The 25016-nt window shown below is 39.5% G+C and overlaps 1 protein-coding gene across 1 annotated transcript in view; it reads left to right on the top strand.

Annotated features, from left to right (window-relative positions):
- Positions 1 to 25016, top strand: part of LOC119917530 (cilia- and flagella-associated protein 46) — a 68584-nt gene that overhangs the window by 25144 nt on the left and 18424 nt on the right. Inside the window, exons 23-51 of the mRNA XM_038737895.1 lie at positions 323 to 454; positions 584 to 746; positions 2997 to 3053; positions 3177 to 3249; positions 3497 to 3635; positions 3746 to 3929; positions 4353 to 4509; positions 5190 to 5413; positions 5539 to 5652; positions 6066 to 6227; positions 6647 to 6795; positions 6986 to 7084; positions 7159 to 7219; positions 9426 to 9569; positions 9840 to 10040; positions 10134 to 10240; positions 11044 to 11226; positions 11820 to 11958; positions 13322 to 13519; positions 15052 to 15240; positions 16396 to 16518; positions 17987 to 18169; positions 20075 to 20248; positions 21057 to 21154; positions 21490 to 21563; positions 22223 to 22380; positions 22640 to 22746; positions 23112 to 23167; positions 23503 to 23661. Coding sequence (XP_038593823.1) covers positions 323 to 454; positions 584 to 746; positions 2997 to 3053; positions 3177 to 3249; positions 3497 to 3635; positions 3746 to 3929; positions 4353 to 4509; positions 5190 to 5413; positions 5539 to 5652; positions 6066 to 6227; positions 6647 to 6795; positions 6986 to 7084; positions 7159 to 7219; positions 9426 to 9569; positions 9840 to 10040; positions 10134 to 10240; positions 11044 to 11226; positions 11820 to 11958; positions 13322 to 13519; positions 15052 to 15240; positions 16396 to 16518; positions 17987 to 18169; positions 20075 to 20248; positions 21057 to 21154; positions 21490 to 21563; positions 22223 to 22380; positions 22640 to 22746; positions 23112 to 23167; positions 23503 to 23661 — 4007 coding nt within the window. The remainder of the gene's footprint in view (positions 1 to 322; positions 455 to 583; positions 747 to 2996; positions 3054 to 3176; positions 3250 to 3496; positions 3636 to 3745; positions 3930 to 4352; positions 4510 to 5189; positions 5414 to 5538; positions 5653 to 6065; positions 6228 to 6646; positions 6796 to 6985; positions 7085 to 7158; positions 7220 to 9425; positions 9570 to 9839; positions 10041 to 10133; positions 10241 to 11043; positions 11227 to 11819; positions 11959 to 13321; positions 13520 to 15051; positions 15241 to 16395; positions 16519 to 17986; positions 18170 to 20074; positions 20249 to 21056; positions 21155 to 21489; positions 21564 to 22222; positions 22381 to 22639; positions 22747 to 23111; positions 23168 to 23502; positions 23662 to 25016) is intronic.

Below are 25016 nucleotides of genomic sequence, written 5' to 3'. Positions count from 1 at the left end.
TTTTTATCTAATTCTTAAAAATGGACAAAAGGGACTGCACTTGAAATGAATGTATATGTTTGTTATGGCAAGCACTACAGATAGGTGTTAGGAGTGGTTGAGGTTTTTGCCTCCAAAGCTGTCTGAGGGGCAGGTGACATCTTGTGCATGTTCAAGAGTATTGCAGTTGATACAAATGAGCAAGCATTGCTTTCCATTTTTGCATGAAGTTGGAGAGTTTGAATCAAGTTGCACAGCTTTGGATTTTTCTTTGTGTCAGTTTTACATTTTGGTTGATTGATTGATGAACTTGGACAGCTAATGGATTTCCTCATATCCCTAGGTATGGCCTGACTGCAGTGAATGAGATGCTGAGCACTGCGGCTTGTTTGAGGGGTTTGAGTTTAATCCATGAGTCCAATGGAGATCTCCACAGTTACAGAGAGGCTATGAAGGTGCTCCTGTCCAGTGTCAGGTGCTGCTTATTTATTGACGAATGCCTTGGGCAGCTACAAACTAGTTTTCTAAAAATATTCTCTTAATCTGGTCTCTCTACATTTTTTATTTCTTACCTTATGTGCTAATTATATTCTCTTGTCCATAGCTATGCTGAGGCTGAGAATCCAGCATTGTGTGTCGCAGCTGCCAGGCATTACTGGAATGCTTGTCTACCCCTGACACAAACTCCTGAGGAAAGATGGCAGCTCAAGGAGCCCCTGGAGAAGATCCTGGTTGCTCTGGTTCATACCAACTTGAAACATGCAAATGTATGGGTTCTTCTTTAGCCATATTTACATTTAATATTTAATTTTTTTTACGTTGGTGTCTGAAGGCAGGATCCAGAGTAGATTTTTCATGATACACTCCTAGTGTGATTTCCATAAAAGTTTTAATGTGAACAAAAGCAAAACTAAATCCTTTGAAGGTATGTCTGTGGTGTTTGGACCCTCCCAGGTCTACATTAGGAAAAAGGCCAACATGGACATATTTTTTTCAAAAATAGGCATGATGATATCCTTTTATAGTCATAGTCCAAAGTTATCAGTAGGGATGGGGATCGAGACCGGGTTCTAAAAGGACCCGGTTCCAAAATTTCACAAAACCCGAAAATCAATAACGTCCTACCTTATCGATACTGCTATGGAGACTAGCGGGTCCTGTAACATTATATCTCGAGCATCAAATCTGATTTATCTTGAAACGCAATGGACAAGAAAACTAATATTTATTAATTGATCGCACCGAAACTCGGTATTAAACAGGCCCGAGACTGTTTATCATTGGACTGCCGCCTCTGCTGCCCTCTATCACATGCACACACACACACACACACACACACACACAATTCAATTCAATTCAATTCAAATTAGCTTTATTGGCATGAATGTGTAACAACAACATTGCCAAAGCATCATACATACAACATAAGAACAATGAACCCCATACATTTCATTAAACGAGTAATTTAAAGCGTAAAGTAATCAAAGCGTATGTGTGTTTGTGTTAAAAAAAAGAAGAAATATTAAAAATTAAAATAAAATAAATAAATAAAACAGTAAGCGTGTGTGTGTGTTTAAAAAAATAAAAATACATTAAAAATAAATAAATAAATGAAACAGTAAGCGTGTGTGTGTATGTTTGTGTATGTTTAAAAAATATATATAAAAAATAAAATAATAAAACAATATTGTGCAATCTTTGCTGTTGTAAACATTAATGTTGCTGCTCTAGAAACAATATTTAGCTGTATTTATAATGTTAAATTCTAATCCTATAATTAATTTTAAAACACCCAGGCAGCCATGAGCACTTCAATATTATGTGTATTTATCGCAAGTCATGTGATCTCAATATATCATCTCAATATATAACAACCTTATCGCACATTGAATATTTTCCTCATACCGTGCAGTCCTACCTCATGCCCGTTGGGTCTGGTCTTTACCAAATAACCATCACTAAATAATAGTAAAGTATCCATAGTGGTATCGATAAAGAATCGGATCGTTAAGCAGTCTCAATAAGGGTATCATTATCAATAAAAATTAACGATCCCCATCCCTAGTTATTAGACAAAAAATATAAAGCCAAACACAAAATGACCCTCCTGAAAAACGTCTAAAAATGTAATTGTTTCACAAAGTAAAAAAATATTTGAAAATACAGTTTCAATACAGTTTTTTTGTTGTTGCTGTAATCCAATGTGCAGGTACTTTCTTATTTTTCATTTGGTGAATCTGTCATGCAGCACCTGGCTTAAACATAGGACATCACACAACTACATTTTTGCATTTCTGTGATGTTTAACAACATAAAGCATTTTTATTGGTGCATCTCAACTTCTAAGCAGGAGCAGTAACGCAGCACAGCAACAATGAAACCACAGAAACACAGAGTCTGCCCCTCTGTTAAGGAAAATGTTCCAGCCCATTCCCAGTCCCAGCATCAGACAAGCCAATTTTTTTAATGCCATCTGACATGACAAAAGTTCAGCCAAAAAAATACTAGCAACAAAATGAACAGCTAATGAGCAAAACCAGAACTGATCTATCATGACCTGTATTTTCTGTTTTGTTTCCTACTTTGTCCTATTTCTTATTTCTTTTTTTGACAACTTTAGTTTGGTTGCTGTAAAACTAAGTAAAATAGGTGGCGCAGTTCTTAAACTTGCTCTGTAATCTTTAATTTATGATAACGTTGATGAAACATTTTCATGAGGCTGCTACAGGGGAACTTGTGGGTGTGCTTAAATGTGAGAACATCTCCCCAGCACTGCCTGTGGACAGCAATCCAGCCAGGGGGATAAACAGTTGTTCCAGTGCAAAATAACTTAAAATCCATAATTAAAGGCAGCTTATGATCTTCATCTGTGGTGTTCTTTCTAACTTGATACTGATCTTCAGTAGTGATGCAACCCGCAATAATCAAGGAAAACGCTTTTTTTTGTATGGGTTGCCAAAGTCTGTACATCAAAAATGACTGCCTCTCCCAGATAACTGAACCAAGTCATGTTGCAGGCTCTGGATGTGGAAGGGGATTTACAGAAAAGAGTGCTGGATCAGATACATAGAAAGGTCTGATAGAAATGTATCTTCAACTGTACATCAGTGCGCTTTAACTTTTTACCACCAACGGCAACACTGCCCTTCTCACACTTGTAGCGACTTATGTATTAATCCTTTCCCTTTCTTTTTCAGAAGCAGGGCAAAATGAAAGGCTTGCTGACCTTGACAGCACTGCCTCTTGGGAGTTCTAAACATGAAGCAACAGGTAAAAGGAGGCTGCACACCTTGCAGATGGCCTCATGATTTGTTTCCTCTGTACCTCTATACTGTAAATAAAAGTGTTATTTATTCCAGGATAAACACTGGGGACTGTGACATTTGCACTTGAATTGTCAATTAGGCAGCTAAAGTTCTACATTGATAATTAAATTATGAACATGTATTTAAATAAATTGGATAACAGATCATCATTAAGTCATCTAAATATGCATTTCTATACCCATGTATGTAAGTAGGTGAAGAGGACCTAACCCTGAGAGCAGCCATTTACAGTTTGTTGCTCCACATCCACATTGATAAGATAGACTGGAAAAGTGCTCTGCAGCTGCTGGACCAAGCTATTAGAGAAATGCCTCGCACCAGACACCGGATGTGAGTTTAAAAAAATTACATATTGGGGACTGGGGGAAAAATGTGAAAGAAACTGGAGAAGTAGATGGAGAGAAAGTCAACAATAAATCATATTGCCTGTGTTTTACCAGACCTCTGCTGAAACACAGAATACTGGTTAAAGCACGGCTGGATGAAAATGTACTGATGGACATGCAGAAGTTACAAGACGAAGGAGAGCAGTGCCATTCATTCATGTGGCACCAGGTGGCTCTGTGTGCTGACAAGATAACCCAACAGCTCATCTGCTACCAGAAATCCATCACCTCTCTGTTGGTAATACCTCTGTTCTGACACTATTTTGACATCATTAACCTGGTACAGCAACAGATTATGCAGATGCAGATAGATCATGTTGGAATCTGTCACATTAGAAAGTTCCAGTCTTGAAGTTCATGATTTTTTTCCCTGTGTAGTCTCTTTGCACTGAGTAAAGGCAATATTTCTAGTAAGGTCTCTATCACCATCATGTGGAGCCAGCATGTCATTACAACTGTGAGGAACACAGAAAGACAGTCTCTTCATTGGAGTTAGGATGAATGACATCTGTTACACCATCCAAAGGTGTCAATTTAACACAAGCTCCGGGACACATAAAGGACCATCTCCTGTCAACTATCAAACAAAGGCAAAATGGATAAAAGTATCTTTAAAAATATGTTATATATTGACTGTTGTGTTTGTGATGCCATTTGTCAGCAGAGTGTAGAGACTCATTGGCAGAAAGTCAGCCTTCTGCTAGAGTTTGGAGAGTGGCTATACTCTCACAACTTCCCCAAAGCTGATGCCGAACACCAGGTTCAGTGGGCCATAGACATCCTTCTACACTTGGAAACTGAACAGACTGGAGGAGAAGGTAGAACTCATCGTCTCATCTTGTTCAGTGTTTCATGACACAACTGTGTGAACGACTAGTTAGTTTTGTTAATGATGCTACTGTGCACTTTAAAATCTAGTGAAAAAGGTAACAGATTTTAAGAATTCCCCACGAGGTACGCACATCGGCATGAAACGCCTGGGGTGCTTTGCCATATGGATTCAGTTTGTGTGTGTGGTTTACACTGTGTTAGTCTAAGGGGAATAACATCTGCTCTGTTTGATCCAGAAAAGGGCCATGCCGCTACTTTATGATAGTTGCATCAGCAATGTATTTCAGTGTTTGTGCTTTGATTTCAGCTGTTACCCTGTGTAAACATTAAACCAAGAAAACGTATTCAGAGAAAAAGGAATTGACCAGACAATTAAATATTTTTCATGATCCCATGTGGGCACCACTGAGAATAGCATTGCACTATTTAAAATACTGCTGTGAAGTCTTTTTAGTCTCCTGCTATGAACCATAAAATATTCCCTGAGAGACAAACTGAACACTCAAATAAAAGAAAAAGTTTAAACTATTTGCGGAAATATGTGTTTCAGTATTTGTAATTGTTAAAATTGTAAAAGTTACAGATTATTGAACATACAGTATATGTCTTGTTTAATGTTAAATTCTTTGCCATGGTAAATGTTATATGTATATTTTTTTTACTCTAGAGGAGGAGTCCAAAAAGATGGATTTGAGTTCTGTGGAATGCGAGTCCCAGGTAGGAGTCCGGGGCTTGTTATTCACACAGCGTTTGTGTAATCTGAAGGAGGTATGGCGCCTTGATGGCTTGGTACGAGCACACACTCTGCTCGCTGTCATGGCAGACAAGACTTCACCTGAGCACCAGCTTAACCTGCTCCGAGCCTACACCTTTGTACTTCGAATATGGCAGGTACTGCATCTTTACCACAACGTTATCACTTAACTTTGACAATGTGGATGAGTTTGTTCATCAAATGCAAATGTTATTGAAGTGGGTATGGAATGTGCATATGTGTGTGCTGTTTGTCACTCCAGGTGTCCATGGCAGTGGGTTGTGAGATTTCCACTGAGATGGCAAAGACTCAGCCATCCCAGCCTCCTCCCTCTGCTGGATCCAAAAAAGGCAAAGACAAGGGCAAAGGCAAAAAGGTGAAACATGAACATCCTATAGTTTAGATTTACAGTTTTCAGTAGCGTGTAACATACAATACTAGTTCTTTACTTTTTAAGAATAATGCAGTTACTTGTCTTGTTTCTCAATAATTAGCTGCAGCCATTGTCTATCCTCTGTCGTAAAAGCAATGCTTTGAATTGCTCTCTTACAAGTATTAATTACGTTCAGCAGTGTTGAACAGTTCAACATTTTCTTTATTATTAAAATTGAGCTCGCATGTTTCATATTACCACATTGAAAATGTGCATATTATTCACAGAAATTATTTGGGGCAGTACAAATATTCTTGAAAGGTATTAACTGAACTAGTTAATTGTACTTAAATTCTGACTGCACTCTATTAATAAAATAATAGAAGAAAAATTCTCTGTCCAATCTGTTTGACCAGCCCTCCCCTGCAGAAGACAAACCTAAACCTGTTGTCTTGGATCAGGCACTTCCTTCCACCCCAAAAGACTGGGCTTGCTACGTCTGTCCTGACCAGGCCAGGCAGATCTTCAGATCCAACAGTAACCCTCACTGTATCAATGCACACAGCATTAGAAAGAAGGCAAGGCTACACACCTCTCCTTCATATTTCTCTCAGTTCCAATATCATGTACCGCGGTGTGGTATGGTATTGTCTATGATTTAAGGGATTGTAGGGACTGTGTCCGCTGGCTGTACAGGATCAAATGCTCAGCTGAGTAAGAAGCTGTCATTAGTTGTTTGAGAGGAAATGAATTTATTGATCTGTTATGATGTTGGATGAGGTTAAAAGCTGTGTTGTAATTATTTTCTGGATCTATCACCAGAATGGGATGGGAGTATGGGGTAAGAATGGATTTAATTAATTAGGAAATTGAGCAAACAGGTGGCTTGTGGGCCATTCCCTGTTCTGGTAGTATTGTTATGTACATTTGTTTTGGTATCCCCATAAGAATCTGATATTTATTTCTTCATGTTTACCCTATGTTTGTTTGCCTGTAGACTCAAAGCCTGTTTTATCTCAACCTGCTGGAAAAAGAACTTCACTCACTCTCACTGGACCACCTGACGCTGCCCATAATCCATTTAGCTGAGACCATTGCTCATGACCTTTTGGAAAATAGGAGCCTGTCCTACCTCTACCGACTTAGGTAAAAACACTAAATTAAAGGGGAAATCCACGGATTTTACATGTCAAAGTCTGTTTACAGTCTAAATCTTTTTGTAGCTCCAGAGAGAGCTGTGCAAAAATTCTATTTATACTCAATAATTTATTTTATGTTGTGACTTTGTTATGTTATGTTATGTGTTTTTCTTGTCGCTCATTTTTCACCTAATTAGAATTGTGAAGAGCTGTTGTGAGCTAGGTTTGGAGTCACAGTGCCCATATCAGGAGAAGCTCCTGAATCTGAGTAGAATCCAAGAACAAGAACAGATGAGGTATGTCAACTCAGCTATAAAGTTTATACTTTTTTTTTTTTTAATGACCTATAATATGATGTTCTTAACTGCAGATGCCACAAAGCGATTGCTTTTTCACAGGAGAGGAGAGGCCTTCAGAAAGCTTACATTCAGGTCAGCCTGCTTTTCACAAAATAAATATATCCGTTTTAAATTCTGCATCAGCTGTTCCACATTCCACACAAGGGTTTACAAGAAATTAAAATGAATATTCAATTTTCTCTAGTTCTCTCTACTTTTATTACTTCTTCGAGGATGACGTGACTTATATTAGTGAAGGAAATGTACTTTATGCTGTCATTAGTACTTTTATAATGTAACAGTGATATGAGATATATAATATGAGGTTTACAACAGTCAAATTACTATCCTCATAAACCTGAAATACAGTGGGGAGAACAAGTATTTGATGCGCTGCTGATTTTGCAGGTTGTCCTACTTACAAAGCATGTAGGGTCTGTATTTTTTTTTTTTTTTTTTTATATAGGTACACTTCAACTGTGAGAGACAGAAAATCACATTGTATGATTTTTAAATAATTAATGTGCATTTTATTGCATGACATAAGTATTTGATACATCAAAAAAGCAGAACTTAATATTTGGTACAGAAACCTTTGTTTGCAATTACAGAGATCATACGTTTCCTGTAGTTCTTGACCAGGTTTGCACACACTGCAGCAGGGATTTTGGCCCACTCCTCCATACAGACCTTCTCCAGATCCTTCAGGTTTCAGGGCTGTCGCTGGGCAATACGGACTTTCAGCTCCCTCCAAAGATTTTCTATTGGGTTCAGATCTGGAGACAAGCTAGGCCACTCCAGGACCTTGAGATGCTTCTAACGGAGCCACTCCTTAGTTGCCCTGGTTCGTTGTCATGCTGGAAGACCCAGCCACGACCCATCTTCAATGCTCTTACTGAGGGAAGGAGGTTGTTGGCCAAGATCTCGCGATACATGGCCCCATCCATCCTCCCCTCAATACGGTGCAGTCATCCTTTCCCCTTTGCAGAAAAGCATCCCCAAAGAATGATGTTTCCACCTCCCATGCTTCATGGTTGGGATGGTGTTCTTGGGGTTGTACTCATCCTTCTTCTTCCTCCAAACACGGCGAGTGGAGTTTAGACCATAAAGCTCTATTTTTGTCTCATCAGACCACATGACCATCTCCCATTCCTCCTCTGGATCATCCAGATGGTCATTGGGAAACTTCAGACGGGTCTGGACATGCGCTGGCTTGAGCAGGGGGACCTTGCATGCGCTGCAGGATTTTAATCCATGACGGCGTAGTGTGTTACTAATGGTTTTCTTTGAGACTGTGTTCCCAGCTCTCTTCAGGTCATTGACCAGGTCCTGCAGTGTAGTTCTGTAGTTCCTTCCTCATGATCATTGATGCCCCACGAGGTGAGATCTTGCATGGAGCCCCAGACAGAGGGAGATTGACCGTCATCTTGAACTTCTTCCATTTTCTAATAATTGCGCCAACAGTTGTTGCCTTCTCACCAAGATGCTTCCCTGTTGTCCTGCAGCCCATCCCAGCCTTGTGCAGGTCTACAATTTTGTCCCTGATGTCCTTACACAGCTCTGTGGTCTTGGCTATTGTGGAGAGGTTGGAGTCTGTTTGATTGAGTGTGTGAACAGGTGTCTTTTATACAGGTAACGAGTTCAACCAGGTGCAGTTAATACAGGTAATGAGTGGAGAACAGGAGGGCTTCTTAAAGAAGAACTAACAGGTCTGTGAGAGCCGGAATTCTTACTGATTGGTAGGTGATCAAATACTTATGTCATGCAATAAAATGCAAATGAATTATTTAAAAATCATACAATGTGATTTTCTGGATTTTTGTTTTAGATTCCGTCTCTCACAGTTGAAGTGTACCTATGATAAATTACAGACCTTCACATGCTTTGTAAGTAGGAAAACCTGCAATATCAGCAGTGTATCAAATACTTGTTCTCCCCACTGAAGTGTTAACGCCTCAGGTATGTCAGGTATGTGAATTTCTATGTTTAGTAATGGTTATAATTTCTTGTTTAGTTTCTTGTCCTTCTCCATGTACAGTACTCTAGCCTATTAATGGTGTGACTTTCATATTGAAATATACAGATCCTAGCAGGGCACATAAGGACATTTTTTTTTTGTTATTGTTGCACACGTTTTTTCACATGGTGGTGTTTGCGTGTTTTTGCACTTATGTATGTGGCTTTCTCATGAATGGTGTGTGTGCATCCAGTATGACTTGCATCCAACCTGATAAGTTGCTGCTTTAAATATCATCATTTGATTACAGTCAAAATCTTTCCTATATCTTGTGTTATTAAGGTGGATGAAAAGGCTGGGTCTGGGCGACAGAATAGGAATGTGTGTACTCAGGACATTTGGCTGGATAAAGCTGAGGTTTGCCTCAGCATAGGCCTCTATCAACCAGCCAGGCAGCTCCTGGCAGAGGCCCACATGGTGGCTATGGTGAGTGGAAACAGAAGAAGACCACAGTAAAATAGAATCCAACCAATCTGTCTTGCACACATTGAGTTTCTCTATCTTGGCATACCAGACTGAACCATTTTATACGTCTGCAATGCTGACAAATATGTTCTATAGTTGTGTGTAAGAAAATGTTACCAACAAATTTATTGTTGGCACTGATACTAGTGATTAATATTTTGTGCCCCCTATTAGTATTTACTGCAATGGTTCCGCTAGTTTTCTACACTTTTTGAAATTGTCTCTGTTCAGGAGCTGGGAGACCAGAAAGCAATGGCAAGAAGTTTACTCAGCCTGGCCATTCTGGCCTGTGAAGAGCAGAACTATGCCCAGGCTCTGATCCTGCTGGTCAAAGCCCAAGCCCTGGGTGGAGATGAGGAGTTCTGGTATCAGCTCACCCTCACCAAGGTCAGAGCTGTAGTAGGCCAGAGAGACCAAGATGCATACACCAAGGTACAGAATCTCTACCTTCTAACAACCTTTGCAGTACAATTACGTATCTGTTGTGAATACTTTTCTCATCATGCCTTTTTCTTTCTTTCACAGGTTGATCAGATTATAAAACAAGGCTGTGGGGCTCTGAAGCTGGTTCTGGAGCAGCGAGTAAATCGAGTCCCAGAACTCACATTCTTGATATCTTCATTAGAGATGAGGTAACTCTAAACTTCTGTGGTCAAACCTGCTAAATGTGTATTTTCTTTTCCTGGTTAAGATGACATTTGGTGCTGTGTTGTCTTTGATTAACATTTCTGTCATGTTTAAGCTGCACTATCCAGTTTAGGTAAAATAATTTACACATTAATCATCAGCAAATATTGACACTATATTTAGATTTCACCCCATAAACAACCTTTTTATACAAAATGACTAAACAGTAAACCCTAGAAGGTAATCCATGAACCAAAGATCCAGTTTACTGCTTTTAATTTATGTCTTTATTCATTACATAATTATTCATATTTTAATGATTTCAGTGTCTTTCCTAAACCTAACTTTTGTAAAAATCTGTGATGCCCACTTACACACTGAGGTTTTGGGATAAAATGGAAGAAAAGCTGAAAATTGTTTGGCTCAATGCCATATATCAGACGTATGAAGTATGGGAGGAGGGAATATGTACATACAGAATACAGACAGACAATACAGGTATACTCTGCGAAATTGAAAAGGCTTGTTGATTCTACATTTTGTGGCTGCGGTGGTAATTTGCAACGACCTTACTTAATATCCCACTTGTGTCTTGATGTATCAGGATAGACTTAACTAGTTATTTTAGTCAAACAAAAGTCAAAAACATTCATTTTTACTAGTGAAACCTACTTTCAGCATATAACTGTTTTGCATTTGAAACATTCATTAAATGTTATATTTGTAATGTTCAGCCAGACACACTCAGGTAAATTGTGAAAGTCATTCTTGTATCGTATCTAATGGAACAAGATGCTTTGTGTTCCAGAGGTGCCATTGAATGTATACGTGGCCTTGGTGGTGGTGAACCTGGAGAGACACTCAGCACCGAGGTTGTCCAGAGGCTAATGGCCGCCTGTGATACACTCAGAGAGTGTGCCAGTGGTTTCTCTAAACTCACCTGTGGAGAACATGCAGCCGAGGCACATGTAGAGTACGCACGTGGTCTGAGGTTAGTCAGTCAGTAGTTACTCTAGAGGTGCGTGTTAGTGAGATTTGTCTATGAGCATAATTTACATGCCTAAAACTGCCCTACAAACTAAAATGTTACCAAAGAGTTAAAAGAAGATTTTTTTCACACTGTGGAGTTTCAAGTCTGCTGTCAGAAATAAGCCATCAAAAACATAACAAGTTTAGCAGAATCAGTAGTCATATTAGGGGACCTGACAGCAAGAGAATATTATAGGCTACAGTAGGTGATGTTAGGCTATAGGGTCAACAGAAGATGACACTGGACAGCGACCTGCATAGAGCTGTCGGAGTAGAAGAATTTATGTATCATGTTTAATTCATTCAGATTAGGGCAATATAATTTTAAGTCAAAGGAATGTTTTTTTTCCAATGTTTAGAAATGCAGAGTACAATTCTCTTAAATTGCTCGAACTAGCCACATAAGAAGAAATCTAGTCGTACAAGAAGTTCTTGCATGAGGCCCAATGTGGTCTCACATACTTTTTGTGAGTCAGGCAACATTTGTTGTCTCCATCACACAATCATACGTTGTTTTCTTTGTCTTTGTCCACCCTAAACAATATTTCTCGACAGGATCCTAGCCAACCATGCTAATCAAATAGAGGACAAACAGCGCTTCCTGCTTGACGGCATCTCCCAAATGCAGCTAGCTGTTATAGAGCAGGAACATGTGGTGCTGAATGCTCAGCGGCTGCTCCCCTCACAGGAGGAGGTAAATAAAATGCATGCGTGTGCCTTGAAAATCCATCTTTCATTGTGATGATGTCCTCTCAAAAACCTTGGGAGACATTTCATCCCTCGTGTTCTCAGAAACATCCTTTTTTCTATTATCAGCACTTTTAACCAGTCCCATCCACTCTACTTAACTTTCTTTTAGGATGATGATAAGAAGAGAACATGGCTGAAAATGGACACCAGAAATTACTTACTGGACTGAAGAGAAGCTATTACTCTTACTTTGAAGTACATTGGAAGTACATTTGCTTGGCTGTTAAACTTAGCTCAGAAGCTGAGTTCTGGCTAAAATTGCTGGCCCATTAAGCACATGTGCAGATGGCAAAATATTTGATCGTATTTAGAGAAGTATCTGAGCATGTTGTTCAGTGTTGAGAGAAGAAAGGATTTTCCTGTGCAAAGCCCTGTTTATGGCTAAATGACAGAGAGAGATGCTTTGTTCGTTCTCGCCACATGTTCATTTCCTCAAGAGTATAATTGACCGAATCATAATTAAGCTACCGCATGAGACTATTAAGGTCCTGTTGTGCCACCGTCATGTTCTGGGGTTCTTGGCTGTCTGATAACCTGTGTGATATCCTCTCTAAATATAAGTGTGTATGTGTGTATTGCTGTTTATATCTCAGACCACAGTTTAACAATGTTCTGACACAAACAGATAAAGCCTCCATTACTTTTACTTGTCAACAGCAGATGGAGCAGATGGGTATTAGAATCATATTTTATCCAGACACTATACACGCTCCCATACAGATGAGGTTATCTGAGGTCTTCAGTGCCAGAGATGGACTGGCCTAACACTGGCTACAACCTTGATTTACATATTGTTGGATTCATGAAAGAAAGATTGATTGAACAACTCTCACACCTGCTGCAAATCCTTGTTCTATTGAGTTTTTGATTAAACGTTCTGTGGATGAGTCAGCCACTGGACGCTGGATTGTAGCGGTGTCCTTTCAGCAGATGGTGCTGCTGCCCTAGTAAGTTTTGACATCCATCCTGCATTGGAAACAAGGGACAACAGCTGTAATCACTGAAATCTTGCTCGTTTATTTAACACATCAGCTGGGTTATCTTTTGTTCCTGATTCAATTCTATCATGATTAAATTTGTGATTTTGAGTCTCATTCAGACCGTGGCCAAAGTTTCTCATTTGCCATGGCTCACTGTCAGCCACACACAATATTGGATCTCCCATCTACCCTAAGTTGCATCTTAACATGTCTCATACATACTGATCTTCAGATTTCAGGCGTGTGTTTTCCTTTATGATGTACTCCATGTGTGTGCTTTTATTTTTGAGTTCTGACATTTTTGTTTTACGCTTTCATCCTTGCCAGGGCCATGGACTGTCGCTGGCACCCACGCGGAGGCTGCTGCGCCTGCGACTCGCTCTGGCTGAATTTTGTCTGGCCGTGCTGGAGGAGCACTGTGCTGAGAAGAAACGCCAAGCTCTAGCCCGGGAGAGGAAGACCTCTGCTGAGATAGCACTGGAGGAGTTTACACGCTGCACACCTGAGCCCAACTCTATTGAACAGGTCAAATAGTGCCTTCTTAAACCTGAGTCAAATGAGAACTCTTATATCTATTTAGATGCCACAGTAATCACGTACTGTGGTGTCCTTAAACACCAATTAATGTAATAAATTAACAGATTGTGTCAAAGCACATATTCTGTTATTACATTATATTACAAATAAAGCTTATGCCTATGTCCCGTAGAACTCCATTGTTGTCGAACAACTAAAAACACAATAAGGTTATTAGGTGTACACCTGCATTATCAGTCTACACAACAAAACAGGGCTGGAACAGACAGAAACATTCCATCCCATGTAACTCAGATTTAGAGTCCGGCCAAGGAAGTAACAAATATATACTTTATAAAATACAAAATATTACTCTAAAGGTGAACAAGTGATAGAGCCATGTTGACACATTCTGGCTTACTATGTAGGTCAGAGGAGTGTGCAGGTTAGTTGCATGTCATTGCCACTTGGGGACGCTAACATGCAAAGGACCAATTTTGTGCTGTATTGTACTCTTGAGAGCAAATCTCTTGTGGCTAGCCAGCGATTGTTTAACTTCTCTGCTAGCGCTGAGGGAGTTCCCCCTCACCACCCCTACTCTTTATGTCTTCAAATAGAAAATACTTTATTGGCTTTGAAAGAGGATGCCAGGACAGGTAGTTATCTGTTATTATCACTGTCACAGTCAAACAAGTGCACCAGCAAGCCATTGTTCCAAATTGGCTTCCCACCAATGAGGACACCACAGCCCAGAATTTAACCTGTCAGGAGAGTGTTTTGTCTTCATTTAAAATTTTATGTAGGATTTCTTACTAGAGTGGTTTAGGACACAGTAGAATAAGTTATGTGCATAAGATTTTTGAAAAGTTGCCACGGTTCATGTCTTAGATTACACTCATTTCACTCTCCTCTAAGAAAACAGAGAGCTAAATAACATGGATTAATGCCTTTGCTGTATATCAACTTATCCAGTATTTAATATAGCTTTTATAGCTCCTTACACGCGTGATTGGTACGAATTGCGATTTCCACAATTGCAATACATACCAATTAAACTACCTAAAAACTCCAATCATGTTACAGTACACAAGAATTTCCTTCATTCTGAATGGGCTTATTGCCAGTCAACGCATGTAGTGATTGCATCAACCATAACTCTAAGTTGGAAATTGCTCATTCAATCCTAATATTTTAGATTAGGAGGCTTGCAGGGCTATAAGCCATACAAGTAGCCCAGCAGCCCTTATATTGGTCTTTATCAATGGTATAATCATACAGACCTGATTTAATTCCTGAATATTCCAAGTATATTCCCATTTGTTGTTGCTTTCTTGTTCTCTCCTACTCTCTCTTCCTCTTTCTGTCTCACTCTATCTCCATAGCACAGGGATGAGTATTGTGATGAATATAAAACTAGAACATGCAAGTTTCTTCACAGACACCACTCCTTCCCTTCTTATAACAGCTTTTATAATAGCTTTTCCAAGTAAAATTGTGATCCATCTCCTCATTTGACCTTAATTTCCTTGTGTCTTGTCCAGGAATGGGTGAGTACAGGCAGTACCTTGGGGCAGGTGGCTCTGGGCCAGCTGGCTGCAGTCAGTTCTCACTCCCTGGACAACATGGAGACCAGAGCCAGCTGCTTGAGTCTGATGGGAAAGTACCTTATATTGCTGGCTGTGCAGGAGGACCCCATTTATCTGTGTGCTCTTTGGGAAAGACACAAACAGGTAGACAACACAAATGTGTACATAAACTTTTACACAAACTGTTCATATACTCATACATTGGGTTCTCACTGGCACTGTATTCCAGATGGGAAACTGGGGAATTTTCTATAAAATTTAGAGAATGTCAGAAAATAAATTAATACATTAGAAATGGAAACCAAAAACTATTGGAAATGAAGAACAAAATATTAATTTCACCAGCTTCATCCCTTTTTAAAAAATAATCCCCTTGATCAGAATTCTGGGGACGAATATCAAACAACAAATCCTAAAAATCTCTGTCAAAAATAAGTAAGAATCTAACCAAAGAGTTTAATTTCATAACAATATAGGAATGCAAGAAGACTTCACATTTCATATACACTAAAGATCCTACACCTCAAGTATTTAAAGGTTTGATTGTTTATCACTTCAAATGTCCTAGTTGTATTGCTGATTATATAAGCAAAACTGAACATTGCCTAAGTTTCAGAGTTAAGTAAATACTCAGGAGGACCAAACAGTGCTGTGTATGAACATTTACCATCATGTAATGAATTCATACACTTAACTGATATCATGAAACTTCCTAAAAACTCATAAAAAAGACATTTGTCAAAGAACAAAAAACAAAAACACTGATACAATAAACCAAAGTAAATACTGAGATTTTATCTCTACCTCTTTAAAAGGGCAATCAATTATACACATGGAGTTCAGTTTATTCGTCATAAGGAGTACTACTCAGTTTGTTGAAACAGTTGTATAATATCTTTTGTGGCTTGGGAGAGAGCTTTCTAGCCTGAGTATTTTAAAGTAATTCTACTCGAGTCTGTTTATGCCTTCAGAAATGTTGTGACCACAAAAACAACATACCAGAAGGAAATCACTCAAGTTTTGAACACGCTCTTAGTTATTATGGGAAGTCATAAACTTTTTATTTTTTCTTAGTCCTTTTTGGGTGATGAAGATGCACACACATACAGTACGTGCGGACTGAAAAATGACCTAAAGAAAGTTGCTACCCATGGTGAAGAGCTTATAGGGATTAGAGAGATGGATGTCCAATTACATAATTTAAGACAGAAAAGCTTAGGTCTTCATGGCTTGTGATCATGAGGGGATTTTATACTAATCACAATCATTGTCCTGTGATCTTGAACTAACTTTGTTCAGAAGGAGCCCTGGTCTGACCCTAAAGCTGTTTCCTTGGAGGGGGAACATTCAGAGGAAGAGAAAGACAGAGAATCAAGCAGAAGAGAGCCGAGGGTGATCTCTGCCAAAAGTGCTGAGCTTCAGGTACATACCTCCTGACAAGTGACCCCATCACTTCTCACTCATCTCTAATCTAAGGTCTTTATACGGAGGTTCACCTCACATCTCAAATCCCCCAGAGGTAAATCTCTGGGCGCTCTGCATAGTTCTCAAATTGAAAGTCAGAGCAGAGAGATCTACTGTCCACATCAAACTAAGAATAAAATGGGGGCAATGCATTATTTATGTGGCAATATTTTGGAATATTAAGTAAGATTCCATTGGTAATGTTGTATGGTTGGGTTTTGACTGGGGTGCCTGCAGTCAGATTGACTATTACGAAGCAACATTTTTATTCCTAACATCTAGGTGCCATTTAACACATGTCAAAAGGAGATAAATGCCTTTACAGACAGCGTTATCAGTTCATTTTATGTGCCTCTGTCGATCAGGGACTTAAAAATATTGCTGCCAGACAAAATGACCTTCTTTTAAATAGCATAGAACTTCCTAGCCTTATGTAGAAACATAAACTATGAATGTGTGAAATATGCTGTCCCTTTTAAACTATTTTTAAATAACTTACCTAATAATGAAACAACAAAGTACTTAATAAGACATGGCTGAAATGACAACCTGGATGAACTGCACAGTGGTGCAAGAGACGTCTATATTCTATGGGTACAGTCTGGAAAAGTTAGGCATGTGCCCCTGTTTGACCCTAAAACCATGCCAATACAACAGTTAAATGTCCTTTTGCTTTTACTGAAAGAAATGAAACCATGGAAATAGGTTCGACGTATGAATAACAGTGATAAACCAGTTGAAAATGCTTTTAAGCTATAGTAGATTAAAAAACTGATTTGATTTCACTTGGAGCGTGATACTGAGGAAGTTGCTGAAGCTATAGGAAGCTGTAATTGCTGAGTGTGAACATTAACATGAGAATGTAAAGATAGCTACATTTAAAGATGGGCTGACACACATTGACATTTGGCAAGTCTGTCTTAAAATAAAACTAACATGCCCATATGTACATTTCAAGAGGAACTGGTCACTGTAAATGTTCCTCTTGTCCATACTGGATGTAAAAATGTCCCTTCCTGACACAGGCAAGTGGAAGAGATGGGGAACAAAACCCACTGTTCTCACTCTTACGGTAAAAATGCATTCTAAAGTTCAATTATATAACTGAATAATCTTCAGCCTCAGCTGTCTGAGTAAGACACATTAAGTTTCTTTCCTCCACAGTCTTTCTAGTCCCCAGCTCACTTAAGAAACCCCGTCGAGGTACAAAAAAATTTGAATTTTATATTAAAAAGCCAGCAGTAAGCCTGAAATTAGGGTCAGCTGAACTTTGGAATGTATTTTTGCAGGAAAGAGGACTGTGGATTTTGTCCCCCATCACTGAATCTCTTAAAAGCCAGTAAAGGATGAATGAACTAATGTTGATTGGCTTTTATTGTGTACATCTTCCTGCATTTTGTGTGTGTCTGTGATGTGTATTTTACAGCAGAGGAGGCATAGAGCCCAGCAGCTGTTGGCACAGGCCAGTAAGGCACTGGCTGAGGCCGTCAGCCTGTGTCTCCAACACAAGCTTCCTGCCTCCATCCTGGCTGATGCCTCTCTCAACATGTTGGAGTGTCATGGCCAGTCTGACCCTGCAGTGGCAGGTCAATACCTTGCCCTGTTTCAGGTATTGGATCATATGTCGTTTCTAAGCCTAAGTGTGGGGGCATTGTTTTAAGTATGCAGTGTTTGTATATGTATAGAAATGACATGCTAACGCTTATGATTATTGCTAATCATCAAGGCCTCATTTAAAAAGGTTGCTATGTACAATAAAAATGCCTAAACAGGGGTTTATAGAAACATTCTATGTGGGGGGGAAAAGGTACTTCTATGGATCCTTTCACCTTTGCTTAGAGCTCATGCAAAGTTTTTCAGACACAGGAATCAGCTACACCAGATAGTGAGACAACAAAATAAAGCTCAGTCCTCAGATGAAAAACACACACATCTCGCTGACTGGCACAAGGGCCATAAATGCTGCTTGGGCCTGGCTTACTGGCAACAGTGGCCGAGATGTGCGCGCTGGAGATGCTGCTGACGCCTGGCTCACAACCTGTGGTGCCCCCCTCACCACCAGCCACTGCCATATTTGTGTCTAAATAAAATGGAGAGCAACACTGTATGAATTTGCCTACAATGTAGACAGTTTTGCTTTGGTTTATAAAGTTGGCCTTACTGTGGCATCCATAGCTGCATCAGTGCCACCAGGGGCACCCGCACTCTGTCAATAAGCACCTTTACGGTGCTCAACCTCACTGCTGAGCACCTCGATCGCTCACCTTCTTTCATGTAGTCGACTTCTCTAGCTTTCATTTGTTGATAGTCCAGCAAAAGCTCCTTACGTATGTCAGTATAATTATGAGCATTAACCATTAATGGATGTTTGTGGAATGACATTGGGAGGAGTACACACACGCACAATTCTCAGGTGGGTATTCATAACAACAGGACTGCATACAGGTGCACGCCGCACTGTTTTATAGATCTGAAAATGTAGTTTGTGAGTACACAGTGTTTTAGGATGGAATCTACACTGAGTTTTATAAATGAGGCCCGAGGTTTCACTTTCAGTTAGAGATGTAAATCTCTAGGCACCTCACAAATCAATTCCCATTCAGAGGGCTACGATGTAATCACAAAATGAATATTGATGCATCTCGATGCATCAAAATGTTAGATTTTTCTCACTGAGTGATTTGTTACTATTAAAACAGCATATTTGAATTAGAATTATTTTTTGAAAAATGTAGGCTAAACATTCAACAGTGGCACATTGGCCATAATTCATTCTGTAAAAGTTCAGGCCCAAAATACTGGCATATATTCAGTAAGAAAAAACATCTGTAATGCTCCATCATAATCATCTGACCTATTGATAATTCCTCATCTGCAGTTTGCGCTCCTGACTTAACTGCACAAATGAAACCCCATTGTAGCAGGACTTAAGAACTTCGACCAAATGCTTTATGGTTTACCGTGTGCCATATATGTATTTGGTATTCTCTATAACATACAGTATACACTCTATAATATTACTTTGTCACTGTCCGAATCTACAGTGGGAGACTGCCTGAACACTGTGGGCAGAAGGACTCGCCTTCCAGTCTGTTTTTGCCTCGTTTGTAATGTACCACTTTTTTTTGCCCAGGGGATCTGCAATCTCAGGTTTATTAGCAGCCATCCTGAGAGCTCCGCCTCATAACATCATGAGAGCCAACAGCGGCCACAATTGACTTTTTGGAAATATTTAACAAGAGAGAATCGCGATGCATCTAAGAATTTATCAGTCATTTATCACTGTTGTGCCTATGCACATTGTAGAAAGTTCCACATGTAATACATTGTATGAAACATATGCTGCTGCTGACCTCACCATGCAGGTGACTATACTGTATACACAACACAGTATCTAGCATCTGTACCTACAAATCATCTTTGCTATATGATGGTATTCTTCAGGGTATCATCACCTACTAAAGTTCCTGCTATTACCAACAGCTCCTTCATCTATCTTCTGTTTTACTCCCAGAGCTGCTGCACTGTTGCTACGATGGCTGGGGTACTAAGTTCTGCGTGTGCAGGCACCAGTGTGTCCCAGCTCTCTGCTCTGCTCAACCTTCATAGGAAACTGCTCCTCTCTCAGGAGGAGAGACCCAGCAGCATGCTGAACAGAGTGGAGGACTCCCTCAATAGCCTCTCAAAGGTACCCCCGCCCTCACCCCCAACATGATTTATGAATACTGTCACACACCACCTGGTAAAGTCAGACTTCTTCTTAAAGGTTTTTATTTCAGCAACATGTACAGTAGCTGGTATGTCTGCTGTCTTGTGAACATAGTGCATCAAGAAGTTCCATGAAAACTGCCCAATAAAGGGCAAATGAGACTTTCAGAATATCATCACAGAACAGTATAATGTGTTGATATTGCCAATAAAAACAAAACTTGTTGCCTAATAATTGGTGGTGTAACAGGTTATCCGCTATATTATATAAAATGAGGTGTTGGAACACTTCTAATCAGTTTTAATAATTAAGGTATTGAATAGATCATCTACTATTGTTGTTTGAATGCATTGCAATTGCTCATCTTTTTTCAAAATCAAGGACCTAGTTTTGATTTTATCTGTTATGGGGACATTATTTGTCAGACGGCTACTATGCACAGTTGCATATTAGCCATAACTGTTCTGTTCTCTTTCATATACCCAGATATTTGCGCACATATACACACAAATAACTTGAAAAAATGTTACTTGTATTTACTTACATACCCAAATCTACACCTCATGTTCATGAACCCTTTAAATTGGAACGCAAAGAAATATTCCTGTTTCTCTTCATATCTGTTTAGCTTTTTTGTGCAACAAACTTTTAAGACCAGCATCCTAAAATTTTCTTGCTTTCTAAAATTATTTTATTCAGATAAAGAAAAAAAAAATTCCAAAGGCACTTTAAGTTTGTATAGTATACTGTTAAATTTGTGATCTTGAAAATACTTTCTGGTTTGCAGGCCTTCAACCACCTGACCATCCAACCCAGCCACCTAAATATCCTTGCAGAGCTTCCGCCCAACCTGAAGATCCTGCTGCTTCAGCACTCCAAAGATGGGTAATTTCTATTTCGTCCTTATGTTTTCTCTCACTATTTCTCTGTCTTTGCCATGCTGTAAAATGGCCTTATCTGCCTCTGTATAATGGTAGATGCGTAAATGGCTGTAGGTCACACTCGTCACATTAGGTTTAAGCTACAGTCATATCTGGAGCAGAAGGGGCCTGCTGTGTGGTACACCTGCCACTAGAGGGCTGATGGTTGAAATTCTGTACAGAGAGATGGAATACATCTATGTCGCTTCAAATTCAAGATAGTTAAAATAAGCATGTGAAGCAGTGCGTGCAATATACAGATAAAGCATACAAAGTGTCTGTTTGTTTGTTTGTTTTTAGGTCAGAACTTTATGGGGCCTTCCATGAGATGACCAAAGCTCCAAATCAAAAGGGAAAGACTCCACAAGTTACAGGTCAGGAGCTTGTACATTTTTTAAACCAGTGTTCAAAATACAAAGAGCTGTAAGTCTTCCTACTTGTGGAAGATATGCAGGACATTTCAAACAGAAGATTTACTGCTTTTATGTATCTTTATAATGCATCTCATTTGTTCCAAAGCCCTTGGGAATATGGTCTTCATCACACAAACGGTGCTGCATGTAGCAGAGTTGTCAGCATTTAAATGGAGCCAAATGAATTTGGTATTCCCATGTAACATTTATCTGCAAGGCAGATGAAAAGTTCACTTTTAATAAAGACAGTAAGAGAGGAAAAGATGACAAAGAGTAGAACAAATAAGCAGAATTTCCCTTTGACCTCTTTGCTACTGGCTTTCCTGGCACGGAACAGTAGCTTTCATAAGTCATCACAGGGTATTAGCATACTGTATTACCTTCTCACATGACCTTTCCTGGTACCAGTCTGGCAAAACATTGTGGATATTGTGGAAAAAAGAAATAGGCTGACATCTAGACTCATTGACAGTGAGGAAAAAAACAAGATGAGACAGAGGGGAGAGAGGGAGATCTTACAAAAGGGGGAGGGAATGGAGTTGCTCATGGGGACCAATTACAAAGCCTGTATGTTCCTGTGAGTACGCATGTCTGATTGTGTGTCTATTCTGTTGAAGCAGGTATCCTGACGTGCTCTAGGGTGGCCAAGGTTTTAGTCTGCCCGCGGACTCTGCTGGCCCTGAGGGAAAAGACTAGACATGCCCTCCTCAAGGAAGCTTGTTGGCACGGTGATAAGGGCAGAGTGGAGGCCTCTGTGGAGCATCAGACTTTCCCCCCTGTATGAGGCCTCTTCTCTTCTTTCACTCTATTAACATTATCCACTGCAAACCTAATAAATAAGCTCACTCCACTGCAATTATTTTCATCTCATGTCTCTTCTCGCTTATTCGGGATACTTGAAACAGCTGACTTCTACATTCAGGCATTGTGTTGCTGCATTAGATGAGTGTATGAAAGTAATCAGTGTCCTGAAACAATAAATACTGCATTACAGCTAATGACAATCACTTCTCTTTTTTTCTTGTTCCCCTATACAGAAAAATGCCACAGAAGAAATGTTAGCACCTCTCTTCAGAGAAATTGTACAAGATATGGAAGACTATTTGAATCCACTCCTCACACAGTTTGACTTCTCTTGCTTAAGGTGATGTACTGTATATGTGATCAGATTCCACAATTTGTCCACTGCAAAGGCTTGACAGATGTTTAGTTTTCTTAGCCTAAGGAAGGAAACTTTGCTATTTTGAAATTAAGATTTTATCGCAGTGGCAGGTACAGATGTCCACTGTGAGAGAAGTCTTTTCAAGTGTGTGTTCAACACAAAGTGACCCTGGTTTGTGTTAGTATTGACTGATCAGGTTTGTTCCTCTGTCTGTTCATGCAACAAGGTTACACAAAGCAAGTGCAGCATGTCTGTAATTTTTACACTTTGTCACATCTTTCACCATCTGGTTTTATCTTATAAGTAATGCAGCCCTATTGATCCTCACCTGTCCTTACCTCCCTCAGGCCCCAGGCTGCATCCCTGCAAGACATGACCAAAACCAAAGATAAAGAAGAGAAAGGTAGAGCATGTTGGGTGTGAGCTTGCTTGTCTGTCACACCGTAAGGGCCTTGTGGTTATCTTTTAAGTCTATTGTATCAACACACATCTGCTGTCATTTCTGTGTGTATATTGGCGCCCCATCAGCAGGTTTTTATTAAAGCAGACTGCAGCTCTTCCCACTCGGGCCAATGTTGTTCCTGTATATGTGATTTAATGTCATACATTGATTTACACACAACATGTACAAGCAGCAGTGAGGGTTATAGAGCCACTAAACTGTTTTCAAAAGAGTGATTGTTCCAACTTGTTAAAAGAGTTATACTGTCATAACTATATGAGAAAATGTTTGTACAGAACCAGGGGAGTATGTGGTGTTGCTGGCAGACACGAAGTTGCTAGAGTTGCCACTGGAAGCCTTGACCATCCTGCAGGAGAAAGGTCTGAGTTCTGTGTCACGAGACTTCTCTCTCCAGCTTCTGCACAGTCGCCTGAACAGAGAAGAACCAGAGAAAGGTACCAGACACACGCATGTAGAACTTGTAAACATTAAGAACAGCATAGAGCAGTTAGTATAGTAAACTATATCAAACTGAACCATGGTTCCGTTCATTTCTGGTGTGAAAGCATTTTTTGATGGTTCGGACCACTATAGAAGCACACTGCCACCCATCTCTTTGGTCTCTCCTCAAACAGAGGTGCAGAAGGATTGCTTGCTGTCTTCTCCTCCTTTTCTGTTGGCGACGTTATAATGTTGACACAACGAGGACATTTAATTGCGAATTTGAACTAGCCTTCAGTATAGTTAGTGCTGCAGGTAGTAATGCCATAATAATAACAATATAGTGGGAAATATGCATATGTACATTTTTTTATTCATTCATTCTTGTCAAAGATAGCCGGTGAACTGTTTAATAAACCAATCAATCTCAAGTACAGGGAGACGCAGCCCACATAGAGGATGACGACAGGACGCAAGTATGTCATGTAAAGTCTTTATTGCGGTTGCAGATTTGCCGAACCAAAACTAACCGAATGTATCAAAATCTATCAAAACATGAACTTTGGTTCGGACCTTGGTGCGGATTTCTGCCACTCTTGGTTTTTTCATATAATTTTATGGTTCTATCTATCGAAACATTATTAACAACGTTTTGACCGTCTGTTATACATGGCTTGACAATAAGCGACCACACAGAGGTGCACAGAGACTCACATGCCTGCCCATATGCATGCATATGAGCACTGAAATACAACACAGATATTCTGTGAAATCTAGTTATTAGCCTAAACAAAAGGCATGACTAATGTAGTGCTTTTTATAACACAGCTATTATTGGAAACCTGTTAGATTATGGAAGTGCAAATGACATGACTGGCTGGCAGCCACATCATTTCAGACAGATCTAAAACCACTTGGAGAGGTCAGCATTCATTCACGCTGTTATTACTGCCTTAATTAAACAGGCAACCTCTTTAAAGTGTTAAAAAAACTTTTTAAGACTGGTTAATCAAGATATTTAATCACCCAATTCATCTAATTTCCTTTGTTAATTTCTACAAAACAGCCTGTTGTCTCTGTTGGAGACTAAAATGTATACTTATGCATAATTCAATGAAAGGAACGTGTATGCCCTATGAGGCATGGTCCTAATGATGACATGCAGGATAAGGTAAGACACATGCTTTATTAGAGTTTTATCACTAACTTGCTCACTTTTATTTTGTTGGTGGTATTAAGTGATATTACAGTAAGTAGCAATAAATATGATTCAAATATGATTTGAATGAATGAATTCAAAGTAGGTTTCTGCTCTATATTACACTATATTATTATATTGTGACATAGATATAGATGATGTAGGTGACAG

The sequence above is a fragment of the Micropterus salmoides genome, unplaced genomic scaffold (genome assembly GCF_014851395.1).
Source record: "Micropterus salmoides isolate LMB-PRFRI ecotype aquatic unplaced genomic scaffold, ASM1485139v1 Ms_hic_scaffold_22, whole genome shotgun sequence".
Taxonomy (NCBI): domain Eukaryota; kingdom Metazoa; phylum Chordata; class Actinopteri; order Centrarchiformes; family Centrarchidae; genus Micropterus; species Micropterus salmoides.
Note: the sequence above shows the minus strand (reverse complement) of the source record. Positions and strands in the feature narration are given on the sequence as shown.